This window comes from Pan paniscus, chromosome 1, assembly GCF_029289425.2.
Source record: "Pan paniscus chromosome 1, NHGRI_mPanPan1-v2.0_pri, whole genome shotgun sequence".
Classification (NCBI taxonomy): domain Eukaryota; kingdom Metazoa; phylum Chordata; class Mammalia; order Primates; family Hominidae; genus Pan; species Pan paniscus.
This window is the reverse complement of record NC_073249.2, coordinates 210,844,682-210,863,433: the sequence shown is the minus strand read 5'-3', so window position 1 is coordinate 210,863,433 and position 18,752 is coordinate 210,844,682. Positions and strand designations below refer to the sequence as shown.

Genomic DNA, 18,752 nt, shown 5'->3' with positions numbered 1-18,752 from the left:
AGGGACCTTCCCTGACTCCCTCCGGACTCTGTCCAGGGGCCCAAGGTCACATCTTCCCCAGCAGAGACCAGGCCAAGGTCATCCAGGGTGAATCCACCACTTTAATGTCCTCAGAGAACCTTGAGTGAGATGGGAGGGAGCCGCAAGGAGGGGGAGTGGGCTCCCAGGGGCGAGGAGCAGGGGACACGGAGGAAGCAGGTTCAGAGAGGGAGGGACAGACAGACAGACACTCCAGAGAGACAGATGTCCTGGGTGAGGAGAGCCGGGGAGCAGGTGCTTAGCTACCAGAAGTGGTCACCCCACCTTTGCTGGTGGGCAGACACACAGAGAGAGTGGGGAGGGACTGAACCCCAGGTACAGGCAGGGTTCCCAGACCCCACTGTAAGTGGGTCTCAGTTCTCTCCATGGCTGTCCTCCTGGGGGCCTGGCTGTTGCTCCCCTGGGCCAGGCTGCCCTGGTGTCTCTGAGAGTCCTTGAGTTCCCTGAGGGCAGACACCCTGCAGGGGAAGGTGCCCACCTGAGTGAAGTAATGAAGGGGGAGGGGGTTATGGCTCCCACTGCTGGGGCAGGTCCACCGAGGCACAGAGAGGCCACCATGAGCGCTGGCCCCATCCCTGCCGCACCTACCCTGTGCCTACCCGAGGGGTCAAGGGATGCCCTGCCCTGGACCCCGGGGTCCAGATATGCCTGGGCTGCCCACCAGGCGAGGTCATGGTGAGAGCAGGTGCTGGACCAGCACAGCCCCCGCCTCAGTTATAGAACACCTCGTCCTCCTCCCAGAGGGAGCCGCTGTCCATGGAGGGGAGGGAGCCCGGCAGGTGGGTCCCACCCTCGGGTCCTTGGGCCCCGGGCAGCCGCCGCCGATGCTGCAGCTCTGGGCTGGGGGGCTGCGGGATGCCAGTGGTGCTGGGGGGCTCCTCAGGTGAGGGACAGCTGTCAGGGCAGGGGCTGGGCGAGGAGAAGGCCTGAAGGCTGTCATCCTGTGAGGGGCCACTGGGAAGGCTGTCCTGAAGGTAGATGCTCTCCAGATCTGGAAAAGCAACGGGGTGATGGGGGAATGGCGTCCCAGATCCAGCTCCTTGCCCTCTCTGGGGGTGTGAGAAAGGGCAAGGGGCAGAAGACCTGCCTCCAAATCCAGCTGTGTGACTGCTGAGCCTTGTGACCTTGGTCAAGTCACCAAAACTCTGAGCCCCAGCTTTCTCCTCCAGGCAGTAAACGGAGGAGTTAAGAGTGGGCTTGGAGCCAGCCTGTGCTCTCTGAGAACTGGGACAACCAGTGCTCCCCTGGGCCTCTGTCCCCTCCCCGTCCCTCTTGGGGCAGGAGGACTAAGTGCAGGCTTCCCCCAGGGCCAAGGCTCCTTGTCACCTCAGTAGTAACCTGGGCTTCTAGAAAGGTGGTTGCTCGTGCCTGGTGCTGAGTTTCAGATCCGGCTCTGACGCTTCTAGCTGTCATTTGGAGTAAGTTTCTGAACCTCTGAGTGCCTCTGTTTCCTTATTTGTAAAATGGGGACAACAGGACCCATTCCCTAGGGCTGCTGTGAGGATTCTGTGAGGTGCCTCGTGCACAGCCCTCGGTGTGGTAAGCGCTCGATTCCCGCCCCCACTGTGCTCACTCTCTCCTTCCTGCTCCTGGCACTGCTGGGCAATGGGCAAGGCAAGGATCACTGCCCCATTTTGCAGATGAAGAAACTTAGGCTGAGAAAAGGAAGGGGCTTGGCCGAGGTCACACTGCATTTGGTGATGGGCAGCCATCCAGAATCAGCTCCACTCTGCCCACCCCCGCCCCCCGGACCCCCTGGGCTGTACCTTGGAGCTGGACGATGCCCTGGGGGCTGTTCTCGGGGTGCAGCTCCTCTTCGTCCAGTGAGGACCAAGCGCTCAGTGTGGCCTCTGTGATGGCAAACTGCTCGGCGACCCCTGGGGGAACAGCGAGATCCAGCTCAGGGGGGCATGGGTGGGGACGGCCTCAGTGCCTGATGGAGCTGCTCCAGGACAGGCGGGAGGGTGGCCACCTCTCTGGGCTGCCCATTCACACCCCAGTGGTCAAGAGTGCTCACTTAATACCCACCCACCCTATGCCATTATTTTTTCCTGCCCAGACAATGCCCATGCAGTGACCTGGGCCCCCCAAGGACCCAGCTTCACCCCCACAGAGCCCTGGCCAGTCCCCCTCCTCGCTGACCTGCAGCAAAGCGGGCCTCACGCAGCTCATCCGGGAGGCAGCAGTAATGCTCGTCCTCAGCTGGGGACAGCTCCCAGCCTGCCCGCTGGGCACTCCAGCCTTTCCACTCGATGAGGTGGGCCACGCGGCCTCGGGCCATGGCCGTGGGCTTTGTGATGTGGTCCTTGATGCTCTGCACCACCCCTGGGGCATGGAGGGCATCTGGGTGACTGTCCTGACACAAGGCTCAGCGCAGGGCCTGGCCCCCATGCCTCAGGCCCACCCAGTGGCCTGTACCCCACATTTCCTCAGTGCACCACGATCTCCATCAGTGCCCCACAACTCCCCAGGGGCCTGTACCCATCTAACTCCTCACGCCCTCCAAAGCCTCCTGCTCACTCCTGCCCTGAGCCCTCCGAGCTCTGTGGCCCCCTTCCCTTAATGCCCCCACCCACTGGCATCCACATTTCCTCCCAGCATCCTACTCCCAGTCCATGTTCCCGCCCACTGGGTGCTTCTTCCCCAGATCCCCCACACCCCTCACTCCCTTTCTGACCAAGTTCGGACCCTTCCATCCAAGGAGATCCACCCAAGGACCACTCATGAGCCCCCAGCTTTCTCCATGATCCATTAAACACATTCTGAGAGAGCATCTCTGTGGCTGTGCCAGCTCTGCTGGAGGTGAGACCTGGGTGGGTGGAGCAGGCAGGGAAGGCTTCCTGGAAGAGGGGACCTGGGATTGGAATTTGAAGGTGGGTTGGTTTTGAACAGACAGAGGCAAGACTGGAGGTTTCATTTCAAAGATGAGAAGAGGATGAAGGCATGGAAGTGTCTGGCGTGAGTCCAGGATTAGCTGGGGCGAAACATGGGGTCCACACTAGGACTGGGCGGCAGGAGAAGCTGGGAGCTGTTCAGGGGCAGAACAGGGTTGGGCAGAACCAGGTGGAGGGCTCAGATGTTCCTGTGCAATGGGGAGCCCCAGCAGGGTAATGAGCAAGAGAGTGACCAGTTAGAACAGCTGTTTAGGAAGAGCAACCCAGTTGGAGGATTAGGGGTTACTGCAGGGACCCAGCAACAGACAAGGCAAGGGTTGGGCAGACAGAGAGGAGGGGTCGGGGGCTTTAGGAGTAGAGCTGTTGTATGCGGAAGATGGAGAGGGGGCTGCCAGGAATGGTTCAGCATCACCATTAACCAAGGCTGAGAATAGATCTGGGAGTCACCCGGGTCCCCGAAGCCATAATGTGAGGAATGGCAATATTTAAGTAGGAGGAAATATCCACAAAGGTAATTAGAGAGTGGGGAAAATGGGAAAGATGGGGGTGCAGAAGAAAGGGGAGACTCTCCCTCCCACCCACTAAGTTGGGGAGTGTTGGCAATTGGAGAGGGTGTTTTGTAGGAAGTAGGGGTTCAAGTGGCCCTTGAAGGGCAGGTGAGGTGGAGGAAGGCACTGGAGATGGAGGAAAGGCACAGGCCAATGTGGGGAGGGAGGGCCCCAGGGGCCTCAGGGGAGCTGGGTGGGATTTAGTGCTGGGGCCACCTGATGCTGTGGTGGCCACCGAAACCTGCTGTACAGGCCTGGGAGCCCATGCCCAGCTGCTTCAGGTGCTGCTGCTGTCAGCTCACACCCTTATCTGGAGAACCGCCCTGAGCTCCTGGGCACCTAGAGAGGCCGGGAGGCTACCTAGTCCTCCCCGGGGGCAGCCAGTGAGTCAGCAATGGGGGAATATAAAGTCCAGCCCCCTTGCCTTGGGGTGTCATCAATTCTGGGGTGCTATTTGTGCTCCCAAGCTCCCAGTGGGACCAGGTGGGCAGGGCTAGACTCCTGCAGAGCCCCTTCCGAAGGCCCCTCTGCCTCCCCCGCTGCCTGCTGGCTTCTCTTGAGGGCCATTCCCCAGGGAATCACCTGCACAGTCATGCCCATGTCAGGCTCTGCTTCCAGGGAACCTGAACTAAGGTGATGGGACTGGCAGAGAGGCAGGGAGACCATGCCAGACAGACATCTGAAAAACTCTGCCCCACCCCCTCAGAGCTTCTTGAGAACCCAGCAGTTTAACCTGTGGAAGCAGAACCCTGAGCCACTGGTCCCCCTGTGACCCGCATAACCCAGCATGGACTCTGGCATTTAGAACATGGAGAATCCAACAGGGCTGCCATCCTCCCACCTGCAACTCAGCCATGCCCTTCCCACAGCCAGGGTCTAGGGTGGGGCCGTGCATTCTCCACCGGCAGGAGAGTTGCGGCCAGAACCTACCCACAAGGGACGAGGTGGCCAGGGCTGCCACGTTGTAGTTGCCAGGGCGGGACCTGGAGTCGGACAGGTAGCCGTTGGTGGTCTGGAAGCACCTCTGGAGGAAGTGGCAGGAGGAGTGAGCAGGGTGGGCCAGGCTGCCGGCCGACATCCCTCCAGCACCACCCATCCCCGTCTCCCAGCTCACCAGGTCCTCTGGCCAGTGGGCAGGAACAGGGCAGCTAAAGCCAGGGAGATCCTACTAACTCCCATGGGACAACCCCCACCCACTGTTTCATCAGCCCCCCCCCCCCCCCGCCCCAGGGCCAGCAGGACTGTGTGCCTGGGCTGGGCACAAAGGATGGAGGGGCCGTGGTGTCAGCTGGGGCCGGCTAGAATGGGGACACACAAGTGCACTGACCTGCCAAGGATCCCAACAGAAATCCATCTGTTTGTCCTAAAACAAGAGGAGAGAGAGGATCAGGCAGGGCCTGGCACGCTGTGCCAGCAGATGGCCCGAGTCCTGGGGCCCTGGGTGGGGGTGGGGGTCAGCCTTCTTCTGGTGCTGTGTGAGGTTGGGGTCTGCCCTCTCATGGGTCATGCTCTGGTGTCCCCCGGCATGCAGAGGAAGAAGGAGGGGGCAACAGTGGTGCTGGGAGGACAGGCCTCGGGTGCCGCTTATAGAGCAGGCTTGGGTGTGGGGTCTGACTTTGCCGTTTCCCAGCTGGTATCCCTAGACTATTCCTAACAGCTCCGAACACGTCTCTTCCTCTGCAAAATGGTGACAATTTCATTCACCTCATGAGTTGTGGTGAGGCCTAAATAACATAACGGAGGCTGAGAAGAGCTGAGTGCAGTGCTTCGCAGGAGGGGTGTGCCGCTGGGGAGAAGGTAATTATATCATCCAGTGGGTTCATGCCACAGACCCTGGAGCAAGGGTGGAAATTATGCACCAGAATCTGGGGTCCCTTGTGACCCTTAGTGACATCTTCTAAATCCATCTGGACTGAGAAACGTATATAAAATTTTAATATATATAATATATAAATTATATTCATATAAATTATATATTATATATATAAGTTATATATTATATATTTATATACAAATTATATGTATAACATAACATATAAAATTTGTGAGGCTGCTCAGGAGTAGCGGGCTGGTAGCGGCATGTGTTGTCTGCAAGGCAGAGTTAATTTGCGCGGGAAGACCTTCAGGGTGCGTGGTCTTCTAAACAAGCCTGGTCCAGTCCCTGGATGCTCAGTCCAGTCCAGCCCCTCATGCTGCTGAATACCAGGCCTTAGGGCCCCTGGTCCCACAGGGAGAAGCGGGTTTGGCAGGGAAGGAAGAGACTGGGATGGATTCTGCTCCCTGTGGGGAGGAGACAGGCCGGGAACCGGGGCGCAGGTAGCACAGGGATGAGGAGCAGCCAGTTACCTTGCCAATGACACGGTCTGGAGCCACGGTGGGAGTGCGGCCCGAGGGTAGATCTGGGTTCAAGGGGTCCGCACCCTGGGGCATGGGGCAGTTCTTGTGGGCACTTGTGAACAGGTCTGGAAATAAGAGCAAGAGGAGGAACTCAGCAAAGCCCAGCCCTCTCTTGCTTACAAAGCATGTTCAAGGCCCCCCCGTAAGGTGAGTATGGCCTTGTTTTTATCCAACAACATCGTAGAGGAAGCAGACTCAAGTCCACAGCAGGGAAGGGGTCCAGCCAGATGCCCTCCTGCCTGTGCCCCTCAGCAGGAATTACTGGCCTCATCTTCTTTTTACTCCCTTTTCGCAGTTTCTAGCACCCACACTCCAGCATGTTTTTGGCCTCGTGGAGATCTTTAATCCATTTACCCTCATATTTCCAGACTAGATCCTCCCGTCCTCTTTCGCTCCTGGCCCGGCTGACCCCCTGGCATGGCCTCTGAGCTCTCTCTCACAGACGCCCTTACCTCTCACCCCGGTTTGAGTCTGACCCTCCTGCCCTGTGCCTGGATCTGAGGAGCTGAATGTTGCTGGAGAAAGTGACCGCTGCATGCGAGATTGTAGCCCCAGCCTCCCGTGGGACGCTGCCGGGATCCTTCTCTGTTTCTGCATTTCCTGCTGTCTTTGTTTCCTGCCAGGTTGACAGCTTCACCCCATCCTTCCTTCTCAGACATGAAACACACCCCCTCCCCTACCCCACACACTGCTGGGGGCTTCTGCCCCTCCCTCACTGGGTCCAGGATCCTTGGAAAGGTGTCACCCGGATCTTTCCACCCAAATCACCAGAGCCTGCCTGCACCTTTGCCCACATCATCGCCTTTCCCTCCTGCAACAAAGGAAGAGCTGTTCCTGCTGCACCCAAGACCTTCTGGCCCATCCACCCAGGGCTGGGTCCTGCCCCTGCCCTCCCCCCAGAGGCTCTGCTCTCCCTCCTGCGGTGTCACTGTGCCCTCTCCACTCTGTCCACTTTGAAGCATTCAGCCGGGATCTCATATGCTGCGATGCGTCTTGGGCTCTGGACCTTCTCCTGCATTCTCACTCCTCTGTCCCCTTCACCACTGGGTGGGGCCGTCAGCATCCTGGCAACCCAAGCATCTCCTGTCTTCTCAGAAGCTTGTTGTGACCACTGTTTCCCTCCAGCGACTTGGCCGTTCCTCTGCTCCCTTCTCGCTGGACGTGCAGAGAGCTGTGTCCCCCCTCTACTTCCTCGTCCTCCACTTCTCCTCCACCCGTTCCAAGCAGGCTTTCATGAGGCAGCCCTTGCCAAGCTGCCAGGAACCTCCGTGGGGCCAACTCCAATGGGGGCTGCTCCAGCCTCTTCTTGGAGCTGGAGCTGTGCAGCCTTCCTGCCCTCTTGAGCCTCGCTCTTATCCTGGCCTCTGGCCTCTCTGGCTGCTGTCCTGGGTCCCCTCTTTGGCTCCTCCCTGGCTCACCCCTGCCCGTTGGCTGGCACACTTCTGTCCTGGCCCTTCTCCACCCTCTCTCCCCAGGAGGTCTCACCTTCATGTTTCCGCTGCCCGCTGCCCATGTGCACACCCCCAGCCCTGACTCCTCACTTGAGCTCCCAACTGAATTTCCAGCTCTCTACGTGGATGCCCAAGGGGCACCTCAAGCACACCTGGGCAAAAGAGGATTCCCAATTCCAGGCCCACCTTCCCCCCATCCCCCACTGCACCAACTACAACCCTGGGAGTTTCTCAGGGTCCTGCCTTCCCCCACTCTCCCCGGGGCCACGCAGTCAACCGGCAAATCCTGTTAGCCCTCTCTTAGGTCTATTCCAGGTCTCCGGGCTCCCTTCTCCCAGGGCTCCCCTGCTGCAGGCATCCTCCCTCCCTGGAAGACAATGGTCCCTGTGCTCACTCTCTGCCCGCCAGCGGAGGGACTTAATGCTCTAGGCCAGATTGTGTCACTGGGGTTAGGGGACCATGTGGGTGCTGCCCCCAATTCCCCTGGATTCCTTTCTCCTGTTTTTGCCCTGGCGCCCTGCATGGCTTCTAAGAGGCACCACCTGTGGCTCTTTCTACAGGGGCTGCCCTAGGTAAATTTCTGTTGGCCCCACCCAGAGTGGCCCCAAGCCAATGACTACCAGGTGCAGGGCCCCAGCTCCTTTGTCTGGGATCCGAAAATTCCCCTTCACTTACCCTCCGGAGTACCCTGCAGGGCCAGGCTGAGGCCAGGCCTGAGACCACCCCACTGCCTGGCTGGCCTCCTCCATCCTCCTCTCGCTCCATTCCCTACTGGCTTCCTCTGGAAGGTTCACCTCATATCAGTTGTACCCAAATCCTCATTTCAAGGGCAGCTGGCAGGGGGAAGGTAAGCATTCAGTTGGAGGTGAGATTAAGGTTTTCTTTTCTTTTTCTTTTTTTTTTTGGAGACAGAATCTCGCTCTGTCACCCAGGCTGGAGTACAGTGGCGTGATCTCGACTCACTCTAACCTCCGCCTCCCAGATTCAAGCGATTCTCCTGCCTCAGCCTCCTGAGTAGCTGGGATTATGGGCACCTGCTCATTTTTATATTTCCAGTAGAGACAGGGTTTCACCATGTTGGCCAGGCTGGTTTCAAACACCTGACCTCAGGTGATCCGCCTGCCTCGGCCTTCCAAAGTGCTGGGATTACAGGCATGAGCCACCACGCCCAGCCTGAGATTAAAGTTTTCATCCCAACTGGATTAGACTTAGTTTGCAGAAGAGACCGTAGGTTTCTGGGATCTACCCAAAGGTAAGCAGGTGGGCTAGTCAAGGAGGCTGGAGGCAGAGACTGGAGCCAAGGAAAGATCTTATTGACCACCCCACCCATGACCCAGGCAGGCCTAAGGAGGTGAGAGCACCTGGGGCAGCACGGGATCCTGTGGACTGAGCCGTGCACCTGCACACCATAGCACTCAGCTCATCTTGTTCTTTTTCCTGAGTCCCTGCTGTGTGACCCTGAGCTAGTCCTGCCCCTCTCTGGGCTCCAGGGCCTCCATTTCCACAAAGGCCATGTTGTCCAGGCCCTTCAAAGGCAATGTTCAAACTGGGGGTGCATCTTTCAGTGGGTCATGCAGCCATTTATTAATTAGGTCTTATTTTAATGAAATAGAATGGAATAGAATGGAAAATATCAGAGCCCACTGCAAGTCAGGTTAAGTATTACTTTATGAAGCTTCTGTTTATGCAAACACAAGTCTGTGCAGATGTGTGTGCACAACACACACAGAGTAAAAATTTTCTATGTGTGTATTCTGGGTCATGATGCAAAATATATTATTCCTATGGGTCCAGTCAAAAAAGTTTGCAAGTTGCCAATCTTGAGGTTCTGGAAATTCTGTATGTCCTGGACAAGCCAGGGCCCGCCAAGGTGCAGACAGGTGGCACTGGCCATAGGCTGACCCTAGGAATTTGAGAGGTGTTAGGGTATTTCTAGGACCCCTGGCCATCCCCTGAAGCTTTTTTACAACTCTCCAGCCACAGACCAGGGAGCGAGTTGGGGAGCCGGGCACAGAGGAGGCTGGTGGTGATGCCAAAGCCTGGCAGAGGCATGACTTGAACAAGGTCATTTGTTGAGACGGTGGTGGGCTTGGAGGACTCCTGGCTCCCACCCCCTCCCCAGCCCGCCTGGCTCCCCACCTCAGTTGGGGCTCAGGTGCCTCCACCAAAGCTGCCTGCTCCCCGTGAGGACTTTGGCCCCATGATGTCACAGGCTGGTTGCCATGGGGACGTCAGGTAATGAACCAGCCCAGGGTGAAATCACAGGCTGTTCTTCGCCCAGCTGGGACTGGTGGCCACGTCACCACTGGCAACTGGAAAAACACAGAGTGTCATGTGGGGTGGGGGCTGGGAGGCAGCCCGAAGGGACCGCTAGCACCTGCTCCTGTGGCTCCCTCTCCCAGAAGGACACCCCCTTTCTTTCAGTCCACACCCTACTCTCCTGACCTCAAGGTCAGAATTCCCTTCTCAGACCTGCTCCCTCCCCCACCTCCTCTGTCCACAAAAGTGACAGGCTTCTGGCTGCCATGGCAACCTGGAGAGGGCCATCTTGATTTTTCAAGGAGAGGGTGTCAACCAGATGTCTCCTTCATCCCTCTGTCTTCAACCAGAGCTTCTCCTCTGCATCTTGAGGGTGCTTCCTGCCTTCCTATGCCAGCTCCTCTTCAATCTTCTTTAGAGTCTAACCTCCCAGACAGTTCCTCCTGATGTCTAGCCTAAACCCCTCTTGTTGCAGTTCCCATACTGGTTGGTCTTCTCTACTTGATCCTTGGGTGAGTCTGCAGCACAACCCCTCAGGCTCCTCTCGTCTGCTTCAGGGCCTTCCAACTCCTTTAAGCTGTTCTTTGGGGCTCCGTGTCCCAACCCATTAGTCACCATGGTTGCCATCTACCCCAAGAGTGCCTCCCAGGGCTCTGCACCCCAGAGGGCAGAGAGGGACCGTGTTTGACTCTGCAGCAGCCCAGGGAGGGTAAATATCCTCTCAAAACCACACAGAAACTGAGCAGCAGCCTGGGGTCAAAGCGTCCCCTCATGCTCCTCCCCGGCCAGCCTCGGGCTTCTCTGCTCAGCTTCTCAGGGCACCTGCAGCCGATGCGGCCCCTCTAGCCAACCATTGCCCGGGTGTGTACTGCCCAGCTGTGATGTGCCGGGCTCTGCCCTTGGCTCTGAAGAGAACGTAAGCGGCCAAGGCATTCCTCTTACGGTCCCTGAGCTGGGTTTAAGTCCCCGCTTCTCACTTTCCGCTGCAGGGGGTGGGCATGGGACTTAGCCCCTGTGAGCCTTGGATTCTCATCTGTGAAATAATACCAGCCCAGAAAGGGCTGCAGCAAGGAGGAAGCACCTACCACAGCAAGCAGTCCGTAAGCAGCAGCCGCTCCACCCCTCTCCCCTCAGTGTCTCTCTCTGGACAATGGGACACATCTTGGTCAGCCACTCCTCTGTTCCTGTCCCCAGGGCTGGAGCTGGCTCTGGAGGCTCCGCAGAGGGAAGCCCTTGAGGGTGAGTCCTTGGCCTCTCTGCCTGTTGAGTCACTGCCAGGGGAGCAGGCCACAGAGCTTGGCAGAGGCCAGGCCTCGAGTGGACTGAGTGTCCCCTCCTCCCCAGGACATTTGTTTACAGGTCACCTGAGCCGTGACAATAGCTCATCTGTGGGTTGGCTCAGCTCAGAGCTATCCAAGGGGGTCCCTTTCTCTCCCCGTGCAAGGATGGAGAGAGAAAATGGGCTCCTCCCCAGGACTTCCACACACCCCAGCTCCTCCCCACTTCCTTCCCCAGGCTCCCTCCCATCCTGTGACCTGGCCTCTGGGAACATCTTGCTCCAGCCTCACCTCCCCCAAGCGACCTGCCCAGATTGGCCTCTGCTGGATTAGGTACCTCACCTGTGGTCCTAATGGCCAAAGTCTGGCCTGCAGTGATTTGCCGCCACTGTTTACTGAGCAGGTGTGACAGTACTGTGTCAGGTACTGTCTGTCCTAGGCCTGTTCACCCATGATCTCTCATTTAACCCACACAACAATCCTGCAAAGTACATGTTATGCCCATTTTACAGATAGGGAAACGGAGGCTCAGAGAGGATAAATCACTTATGCAAGGTCACCTGCTAATAAGCAGCAGAGATGAGGGTCACACTTCGGCCCTTGTGAAACTCCAAAGCTTGTGCCCCAACCACTAAACAGTGCTGATCTCCAGACAGGGTCCTTGGGGCATCCTTCCAAGGGTTCATGCATACTGCCTCCCCCATTAGGCTACTCCACAGGCAAAGCTATACCTCTCTTATCAGACTGTGAGCTCCCGAAGGGCAAGGTCCCACCTACCCTTTCCTCAGTGCCTGGTGTAGGACTGCTCAGGACTTGGAAACTATGGGTGGCTCTGGTCGGCCCCCTTAGAGCTTGTGCCTTCACCCAGACATGATCAGATGTCTGAGTTTCCAGAAGAAAATTCTCGGTCTCTAATTTCTACTCTCACCCCCGACCCCACCGGCCCCCAGTGCATTGGATACCCCCAAGGTGGGGCCAGGAGGCTGATCAGTTGGCCTGGAGGAGAGGGCTGGGGCATGAGTGAGGAGGCAGAGTGGTTATGGCACCAAGGGCATGGAGCGGGTACTGAGCCCCTGGAACTGGAGGGAAGGGGGGCAAATATTCCTCTCTGTTCCATACAGACTGCCACTGGTTGCAGAGCCCCAAACAAATAGGGACCATTCAAGTGTTCCAAGAGGTTGTTTTTCTAAGCACTGGCCATATACTTAGCACCTCTTTTTGTTTCTGAGACAGGGTCTTTGTTGCCCAGGCTAGAGTGCGGTGGAGTAATCACAGCTCACTGCAGCTTCGACCTCCTGGGTTCAAGCCATCCTCCTGCCTCAGCCTCCCAAATAGCTGGGACTACCAGCACACACCACCACACCTAGGTAATTTTTAAAAAGTTTTTTGTAGAGATGAGGTCTCACTATGTTGCACAGGCTGGTCTTGAACTCGTGGGCTCAAGCGATCCTCCTGCCTCAGCCTCCCAGTATTTAGATTATAAGCGTGAGCCATAGCACCTCTCTCTATATAGGGACATAAGAAAGCAAAGGACGGGGTTTCCACACTCAGGCTCTGGGGTCACATTGACCTGGATTCAAGTCCTGCCTCTCCATGCCCTGGCCATGTGACCTGAGGGAAGACCCTCCTGTTCTCTGAGCCCCACGTCCCTTGTCACAGGGTTGAATGAGAACTAACTAGGTCAGGAGAGCAAAGGCTCAGCCTGGCTCAGGATAAGCGCTCAACAAACGGTAGCTTAAAAATAGATAATGAACACAAAATAGCTCCTGGAAACAGCGTTTGTTGCCTTAATCTGGTCCCAATCACTTTCTTAATGTCCTCAGCACCTCGAGTGCCTGCCACCCGCTGCCTTTCCCATGAGGCAGGATGTGGCTTAAAACCTCTGTAGGTTTCCCCTTCCAGACATGAAGGCCCGCATTAGCTGTCTGCACAGACAGGTAATAAAAATTAAAGGCCGGGTGCAGTGGCTCACACCTGTAATCCCAGCACTTTGGGACGCCGAGGTGGGAGGGTGGCTTGAGGCCAGGAGTTCGAGATAAGCCTGGGCAACATAGTGAGAGCCTGTCTCTATTATAATATATACAATATTAAAATTAAAAGTAAAAATGAGAGCAATAGCTAATATGTACGAGTGCTTACTATGTGTTGGGTACTGGTCTGAATGCCTTACATGAATTAAGCCATTTAGTCCGCCCAGCAACCCTATGACATCAATACTATTATAATTCCCATTTTAGAGATGGGAACACTGAGATACACACACAAGGTCAAGTCACTTGCTGAGGTCACAGAGCTAGTAAATGGTGGAGCCCTGCTTCGTATTCTGCACTCCTAGCCTCTCTACCAAGTAGGCAGACGCTAACTGCTGCCGATGCTGGGATGGGGTGATTTTCCCAGGTGTGGCCTGACCTTGGTTTTGGGGTTTGGCTGGGTGGCCCCAGCTGGGTGCAAGCTCTGGGCTCAGTATGGGCATCAGCCTGAGGCCTGCAATCCTTGGCCTTGGCCAAGGGTGGACGCACTCCCTCCACCCTTCCTTCTGTAGCAGTGCCTACCTGGCCTAGGAGGCACTGAGCGCTCAGAGGCTATGATTAGCAATTGATTGCTGGTGCAGGGGCCAGGTGGGGGGTTCAGGAGCCCACAGCAGCCTGCAGCTCCAGGAGAGTAGACAGGTGCAGGCACCAGGGCCGAGGGCTGGCTGTGAGTGCAGAGACTGAGGCCCTAGGCTGTGGAGTCAGCATGCCATGGTTTAAATCTTGGCTTATACTATCCTAGCTGTGTGGCCCTGGACAAGTCACTCCACTGCCCTCTGCCTCAGTTTTCCCACTTGTAAGATAGGGACTGTGTTCATATATAACCCAAACTAGCTTTATCTGCCTAAAACTTTCAGACTAGTATGCACTCGGAGAGCATCAGTGATGAGGAGAGGGCTGGGTGGGTCAGTGATGCAGCCACCCAGAGTCTCTGGGACCCTGGCCGTCCCCTGCCCACGTGGCTCCCCATATTCCTTTCACCTCAACCCAACTTTCCTGGATGCATGTTGAGACTGTCAGGGGCCCCGTCCTCTCAGGAGGGGGACAAGGCTGGACTATACAATTAGATCTGGGGGGCGCTGAGGAAGCCCAGGCTGCAGAAGGAAGGGTGGAGAGAGCGTATCTTGGCTGCTGTGGCCCCAAAGAGCCCTGGCAGAGGGGGCGGTGGAGGGAGCCCCCGGTGTGGGGTCAGAGGACCTGGGCCCCAGCCTCTCAGGGTGACCTTAGCAGGCGTCTCTTCCTCCCCGGCCTCTGTCCCATGCTCAGTGGGTTCTCAGTTCAAAGGCCAGTCCCTCTGGGCTGGGACCCCAAGGTGCCTGACATGGGGTGGCCAAGTGAAGGGGAAGGGACACGGCCACTGAGGAAACACTCAGATCCCCTCCACCTGGAGCTGGCCCCAGCCAGAGACTGCCTAGAACCTTTGGGGTTTCTGGAGCCTGGTGCTCCTAAAGAACCCTCAGCACTCCTCACTCTTCAAGCTTCCTTCCCCTCCCGCTAGGCTGCAGGCCTCCCGGACCAGGTGCTGTGCTGGGTTCCTTGCTGCTGGATGCCCAGCATGCACACGGTGCCTGGCACACGGCAGCTATCATGTTAATATCAGCTTAATGCATGGATAAGTAAAGGAACCCCACACAGCCTGACCCTGTACCTTCCCCTTCCCCAGCCGGGATTCCACCCCGATACCTCCCAGAGACATCCTGAGCCACTTACCTGAATGCCCACAGGAACTCCTGAGCAGAAGCCCTTCGAGTCCAGAGGATGGGGGAAGGTCACTGTGCTCCTTGCTCAATACCCCCAGGACAAGGTCCCCTCTATTCTGGGTAAGCTACTAGGGGTGATGGGTGTGGTGGTGGTCAGTGGGTTTGGCCTCAGCCTGCAGAGCCTGAACCAAGGCCAAAGCCACCCCCACTCCCAGTCACACCCCCCTGATCCCACTGTGGGGTGAACAGACCAAGGTGGGAGAAGGGCTCAGCCCAATCGCTTGTCTAAATGTTGCCCAACCGCCTGTTGGAAAGCTGGTGGTGATGGGTGGGAGTGGAGGTAGGGGGCTCCAAAGACCAAACTGCCCATCCCCCAATCTCTGTGCAAGACTGTGTGTCCCCTACTCACAGATAGAAGAGGCTGGGGCCTGCCCTGGGCCCCCAGGCAAGGGCAGGTCCCCTCCACCTCCTTGGGTACCACGTGGGGGAGAGTGAAGGGTGACAGGTCAGACACAGAGAGAAAGGCCCAGGGGTAACTGGGAACATCAGCTGTGCTCTGGCCCTTCTGTCCCCTGTCCAAGGATGGGGGTGGGGAGGAGGATTAGGGGGCAGGGGAACCTTCTTTATAACCTGTGCCCCACCATTAACCCTTTCCTGCCAACAGGGTTCAGGGGCTCTGCAGATGGGGGCACCCGGTAAGACGTGGGAAGGGGCTGTGGGGGTGAGCGGGTAAGACCTGTGTCTTGGGGAGGGGTGGGAAAGGGAGGGTCTGCTAGTTCTCCCGGTGCCCGCAGTTCCTCCGGGAAGCCAGGAAGAACCAGAGCCCCCTTCCCTCCCAGGCACCCGGCAGGGGGTGTGTGGCTGTAGGGATGAGAGCGCGGCACGGCACGGGACCCTGCTTCGTGTCACCTGCGGGGCTGCAAACTGGGGCGGGGATGCGGTGACCTCTGCACGTGCGCTCTCTGCGCTGCCCCCGCCCCCTACCGTCCCTAGCTCTGTCCCCCTCAGGACGCCGCGTCCCCGGGGGTGCGGCGGGGCCGTGAAGGGCGGGTCGCCAGCCCCATCCCCCAGGTCTCCGAGCGGCGAGGGGACTGCGCGGGTCCCCGGCACCCGATCCCCCCGCCCCCGGCCGGGCCCCCTCACCTCGCGACACGCAGGAGCCCATCACGGGGCCGCGGGGCCGGGCCGCTGCGCCCGGGGTGCGTGGGGCCGCGGGGCGTTCATGTCTCCGCGGGCCCGGGGCTGAGCGCTGCGGAGCCAGAGGACGCGCGGGGCGGGGGGCTCGGGCGCCCTCAGCTCGGCCTCAGCTCCAGCCTGGGTCGTCCCCGCTGCCGCCGCGCCCGGCTCGCCTCGCGCCGCCGCCTCCCGCGCCGCCGCCTCCCGCGCAGTGCCCGCCGCTGCCAGGGGAGGGCGACACCGCGGGGCGCGGCGGGCGGGGCCCGGGGGAGCGCAGCCGGGAGGCTTGGGCGCACCTGTGGCCGCAGAGCGCGGGAGGGCCATCTCTGTCCCTTCGGGGCTCCCCCACCTCCCGGGGTTGCCAGGGCTGAAGGTCAGGGAAGGGGACGGAGGGGGCGGGGAGACTCCTGGCATTTGGGGCACAAAGTAAACAACATGAATTTAACCACAACAACGACGACTGGGCACGAAGGCTTGGGAGCGAGGAGGGGTGCGCGCAAGAACAACAGGTCCATTGGGCCTATTTTGCAGAGGATGAAAGTGAGGCTCGCAGAAGTTAGAGGCCTTGCCTGAGAGCCCTAAGCTGTGAGTTCAGCGACTTTTGACTGTCAGCGCCTCATTCAGAGCTATTGAAATTAACATATGCAAAATAATATATGCCCAGAGGTGGGGTAGAGAGAGTGCGGGTAGATAGTGCGCTGGTGGCCTGGCGGCGGGATGAAGGGTCTCCAGCGATGGTTGAAGAGGGGGGCAAGGCTGCCTCTCAGGGCTTGTCTAGGGCAGCGTAAACTGAGGCACGGGTTTTTTTCCCCAGCCCTGGACGGCCTCTGTAGTCATTCACACTCACTCGCACGTACCTACACACACACTCTCCCATGTGTACATACCCCTCATTCACACACTGATGGTCATACACACACATATATATGCACACTTGCATTTACATACACGCACACACACTCACATACCTACACATGAATACACAGTCTCCCATGTGTACATACCCACTCACACCCACACAATGGCAGTTATACACTCACATTGAAGCACGCTTGCATTTACACACACACACACACACACACATCCCAGCTCCTGAGGTGTGAAGATCCTTTAGCAAAATTTCCCATGCACATAGCACTCAATGTCAGTGTCTGAGACCCTCACTCACACATAGCATCTCGCTCTCTCCTTCATGCCCACCTGTGCATCAGGCAGGGCAGGCACTCTTGTGTCTGTTTTCCAGTTGAGGCAGCCAGGTTCACTGGTGGCAGCAGAGAAATGTTTTGAAGAATGAATAAGGAGGGGCCAGGCGCGGTGGCCCACGCCTGTAATCCCAGCACTTTGGGAGGCCAAGGCAGGCAGATCACTTGAGGTCAGGAGTTCGAGACCAGCCTGGCCAACATGGTGAAACTCCGTCTCTACCAAAAATATAAAAAATTAGCTGGGTGTGGGCTTGGCAAAGTAGTTCATGCCTGTAATCACAGCACTTTGGGAGGCCGAGGTGGGCGGATCACCTGAGGTCAGGAGTTTGAGACCAGCCTAGCCAACATGGTGAAACCCCGTCTCTACTAAAAATACAAAAATTAGCCAGGCATGGTGGTGGTGGGCGCCTGTAATCCCAGCTACTCAGGAGGCTGAGGCAGGAGAGTTGCTTGAACCCAGGGTACAGTGAGCCAAGACCATGCCACTGCACTCCAGCCTGGGCTACAAGAGAGAAACTCCGTCTCAAAATAAATAAATAAATAAATAAAAAGCTAGGTGTGGTGGCGCAAGCCTGTAATTCCAGCTACTCGGGAGGCTGAGGCAGGAGAATTGCTTGAACCCGGGAAAGTGGAGGTTGCAGTGAGCCGAAATCGTGCCACTACACTCCAGCCTGGGTGGCAGAGTGAGACTCTGTTTCAAAAAAAAAAAAAAAAGAATGAATAAGGTTTGAGGCAGCAGCGTGGGATAGGGCTGGAGGCCTCTCAAGGGGCAGGATCTGGGCCAGGGCGCACTGCCAGAGCAGCTGAGCCAGGGAGTGGGTGCTGACTTCTTTCTCTTTCTCTAAGCTAGGTGCTGTCTGCCCAGTAAAGTCCGGGTGGAGAGCGGTTCTGTGCCTGGCCCTGGTGTCAGCAGACCTGGGTGAATGAGGGCTTAGCTCACACAAGCTGTGCGACCTTGGGTAAGTTGCTTCGCCTCTCTGAGTCTCAGATTTTTCATCTGTTAACTTAGGGTAAAAATCTCACCTCGTGGGATTGCTGTGAGGGCTGATGAAATGAATATATGCAAAATGACTGGCACGTAGTAGGTACTCAACTTAGGACTAAAAATAAATAATAGTGATAGTGAACACAAACAGGTATGATGTGTTATTACTCCACCACAGCTTCCCAACAGCCACAGGGAAGTCTGAGAACTTCCGTTCAACAGATGCATATAAAGCACCTACTGTGTGCCAGTGTGAACAAGACAAATGTGCCAATCCTTGAGTCAGCGCTGTATTCATTCACAGTTGCTCAGAGCCCCCCAACTGTACCCTCCAGGTCTGGCCTTGGAGAGGGTGGCTCAGAAAGGACAGCCTGCTATCACCTTGGATGCCCTGGTGCCAGGTGTGTGCCTGCCCTTGTGTGGAGAAGGAAAGGCGGATCTGCCTGTGCCAGGCTCTGGGGTCCCGTCCTGTGTGGCCTGGGCTTGGAAAGGCAGTGGTGTCCTTCTCTTCTTCCTGTCACGGAGTGACTGGATCTGGCTTGGAAGGAGGGCTCTGACTCACTATGACGCAGGATGCTCCGTCATGGCAGCTGATGCTCCCTGCTGGCAGCCTGACAGCTTTGGGGGTAGATGGGACAGGGAGAGGGACACTTGAGAAGACGACAGGGCAGCTCACAGGGGAGAGGATGCCTGGTCACCCCACTGTGCCCCATTTAGCCTAAGCCAGGGACAGGAGGGCAGGGCAAGGCAGTGGCCTCACCTAGGGTCCCTTGCTGACCCACTCAGAGATGTGG

At 57.5% G+C, this 18,752-nt stretch overlaps 1 protein-coding gene across 2 annotated transcripts; it reads right to left on the bottom strand.

Moving 5' to 3' along the window:
• Positions 1–81: 81 nt before the first annotated feature.
• Positions 82–15,984, bottom strand: FAM131C (family with sequence similarity 131 member C). Of its 2 annotated transcripts, none has more exons than XM_034956244.2 (7): positions 15,739–15,984; positions 5,828–5,943; positions 4,809–4,844; positions 4,412–4,505; positions 2,182–2,364; positions 1,806–1,916; positions 82–1,030 (listed from the first exon to the last, which is right to left on the bottom strand). In XM_034956244.2, exons 1-7 carry the CDS (start codon positions 15,758–15,760, stop codon positions 750–752), a joined length of 843 nt encoding a protein of 280 aa, XP_034812135.1. In that variant the 5' UTR covers positions 15,761–15,984; the 3' UTR covers positions 82–749. The 2 variants fall into 2 exon arrangements, with proteins under 2 accessions (XP_034812135.1, XP_034812141.1); XM_034956250.3 differs by lacking the exon at positions 15,739–15,984 and adding an exon at positions 8,005–8,772.
• Positions 15,985–18,752: the final 2,768 nt, after the last annotated feature.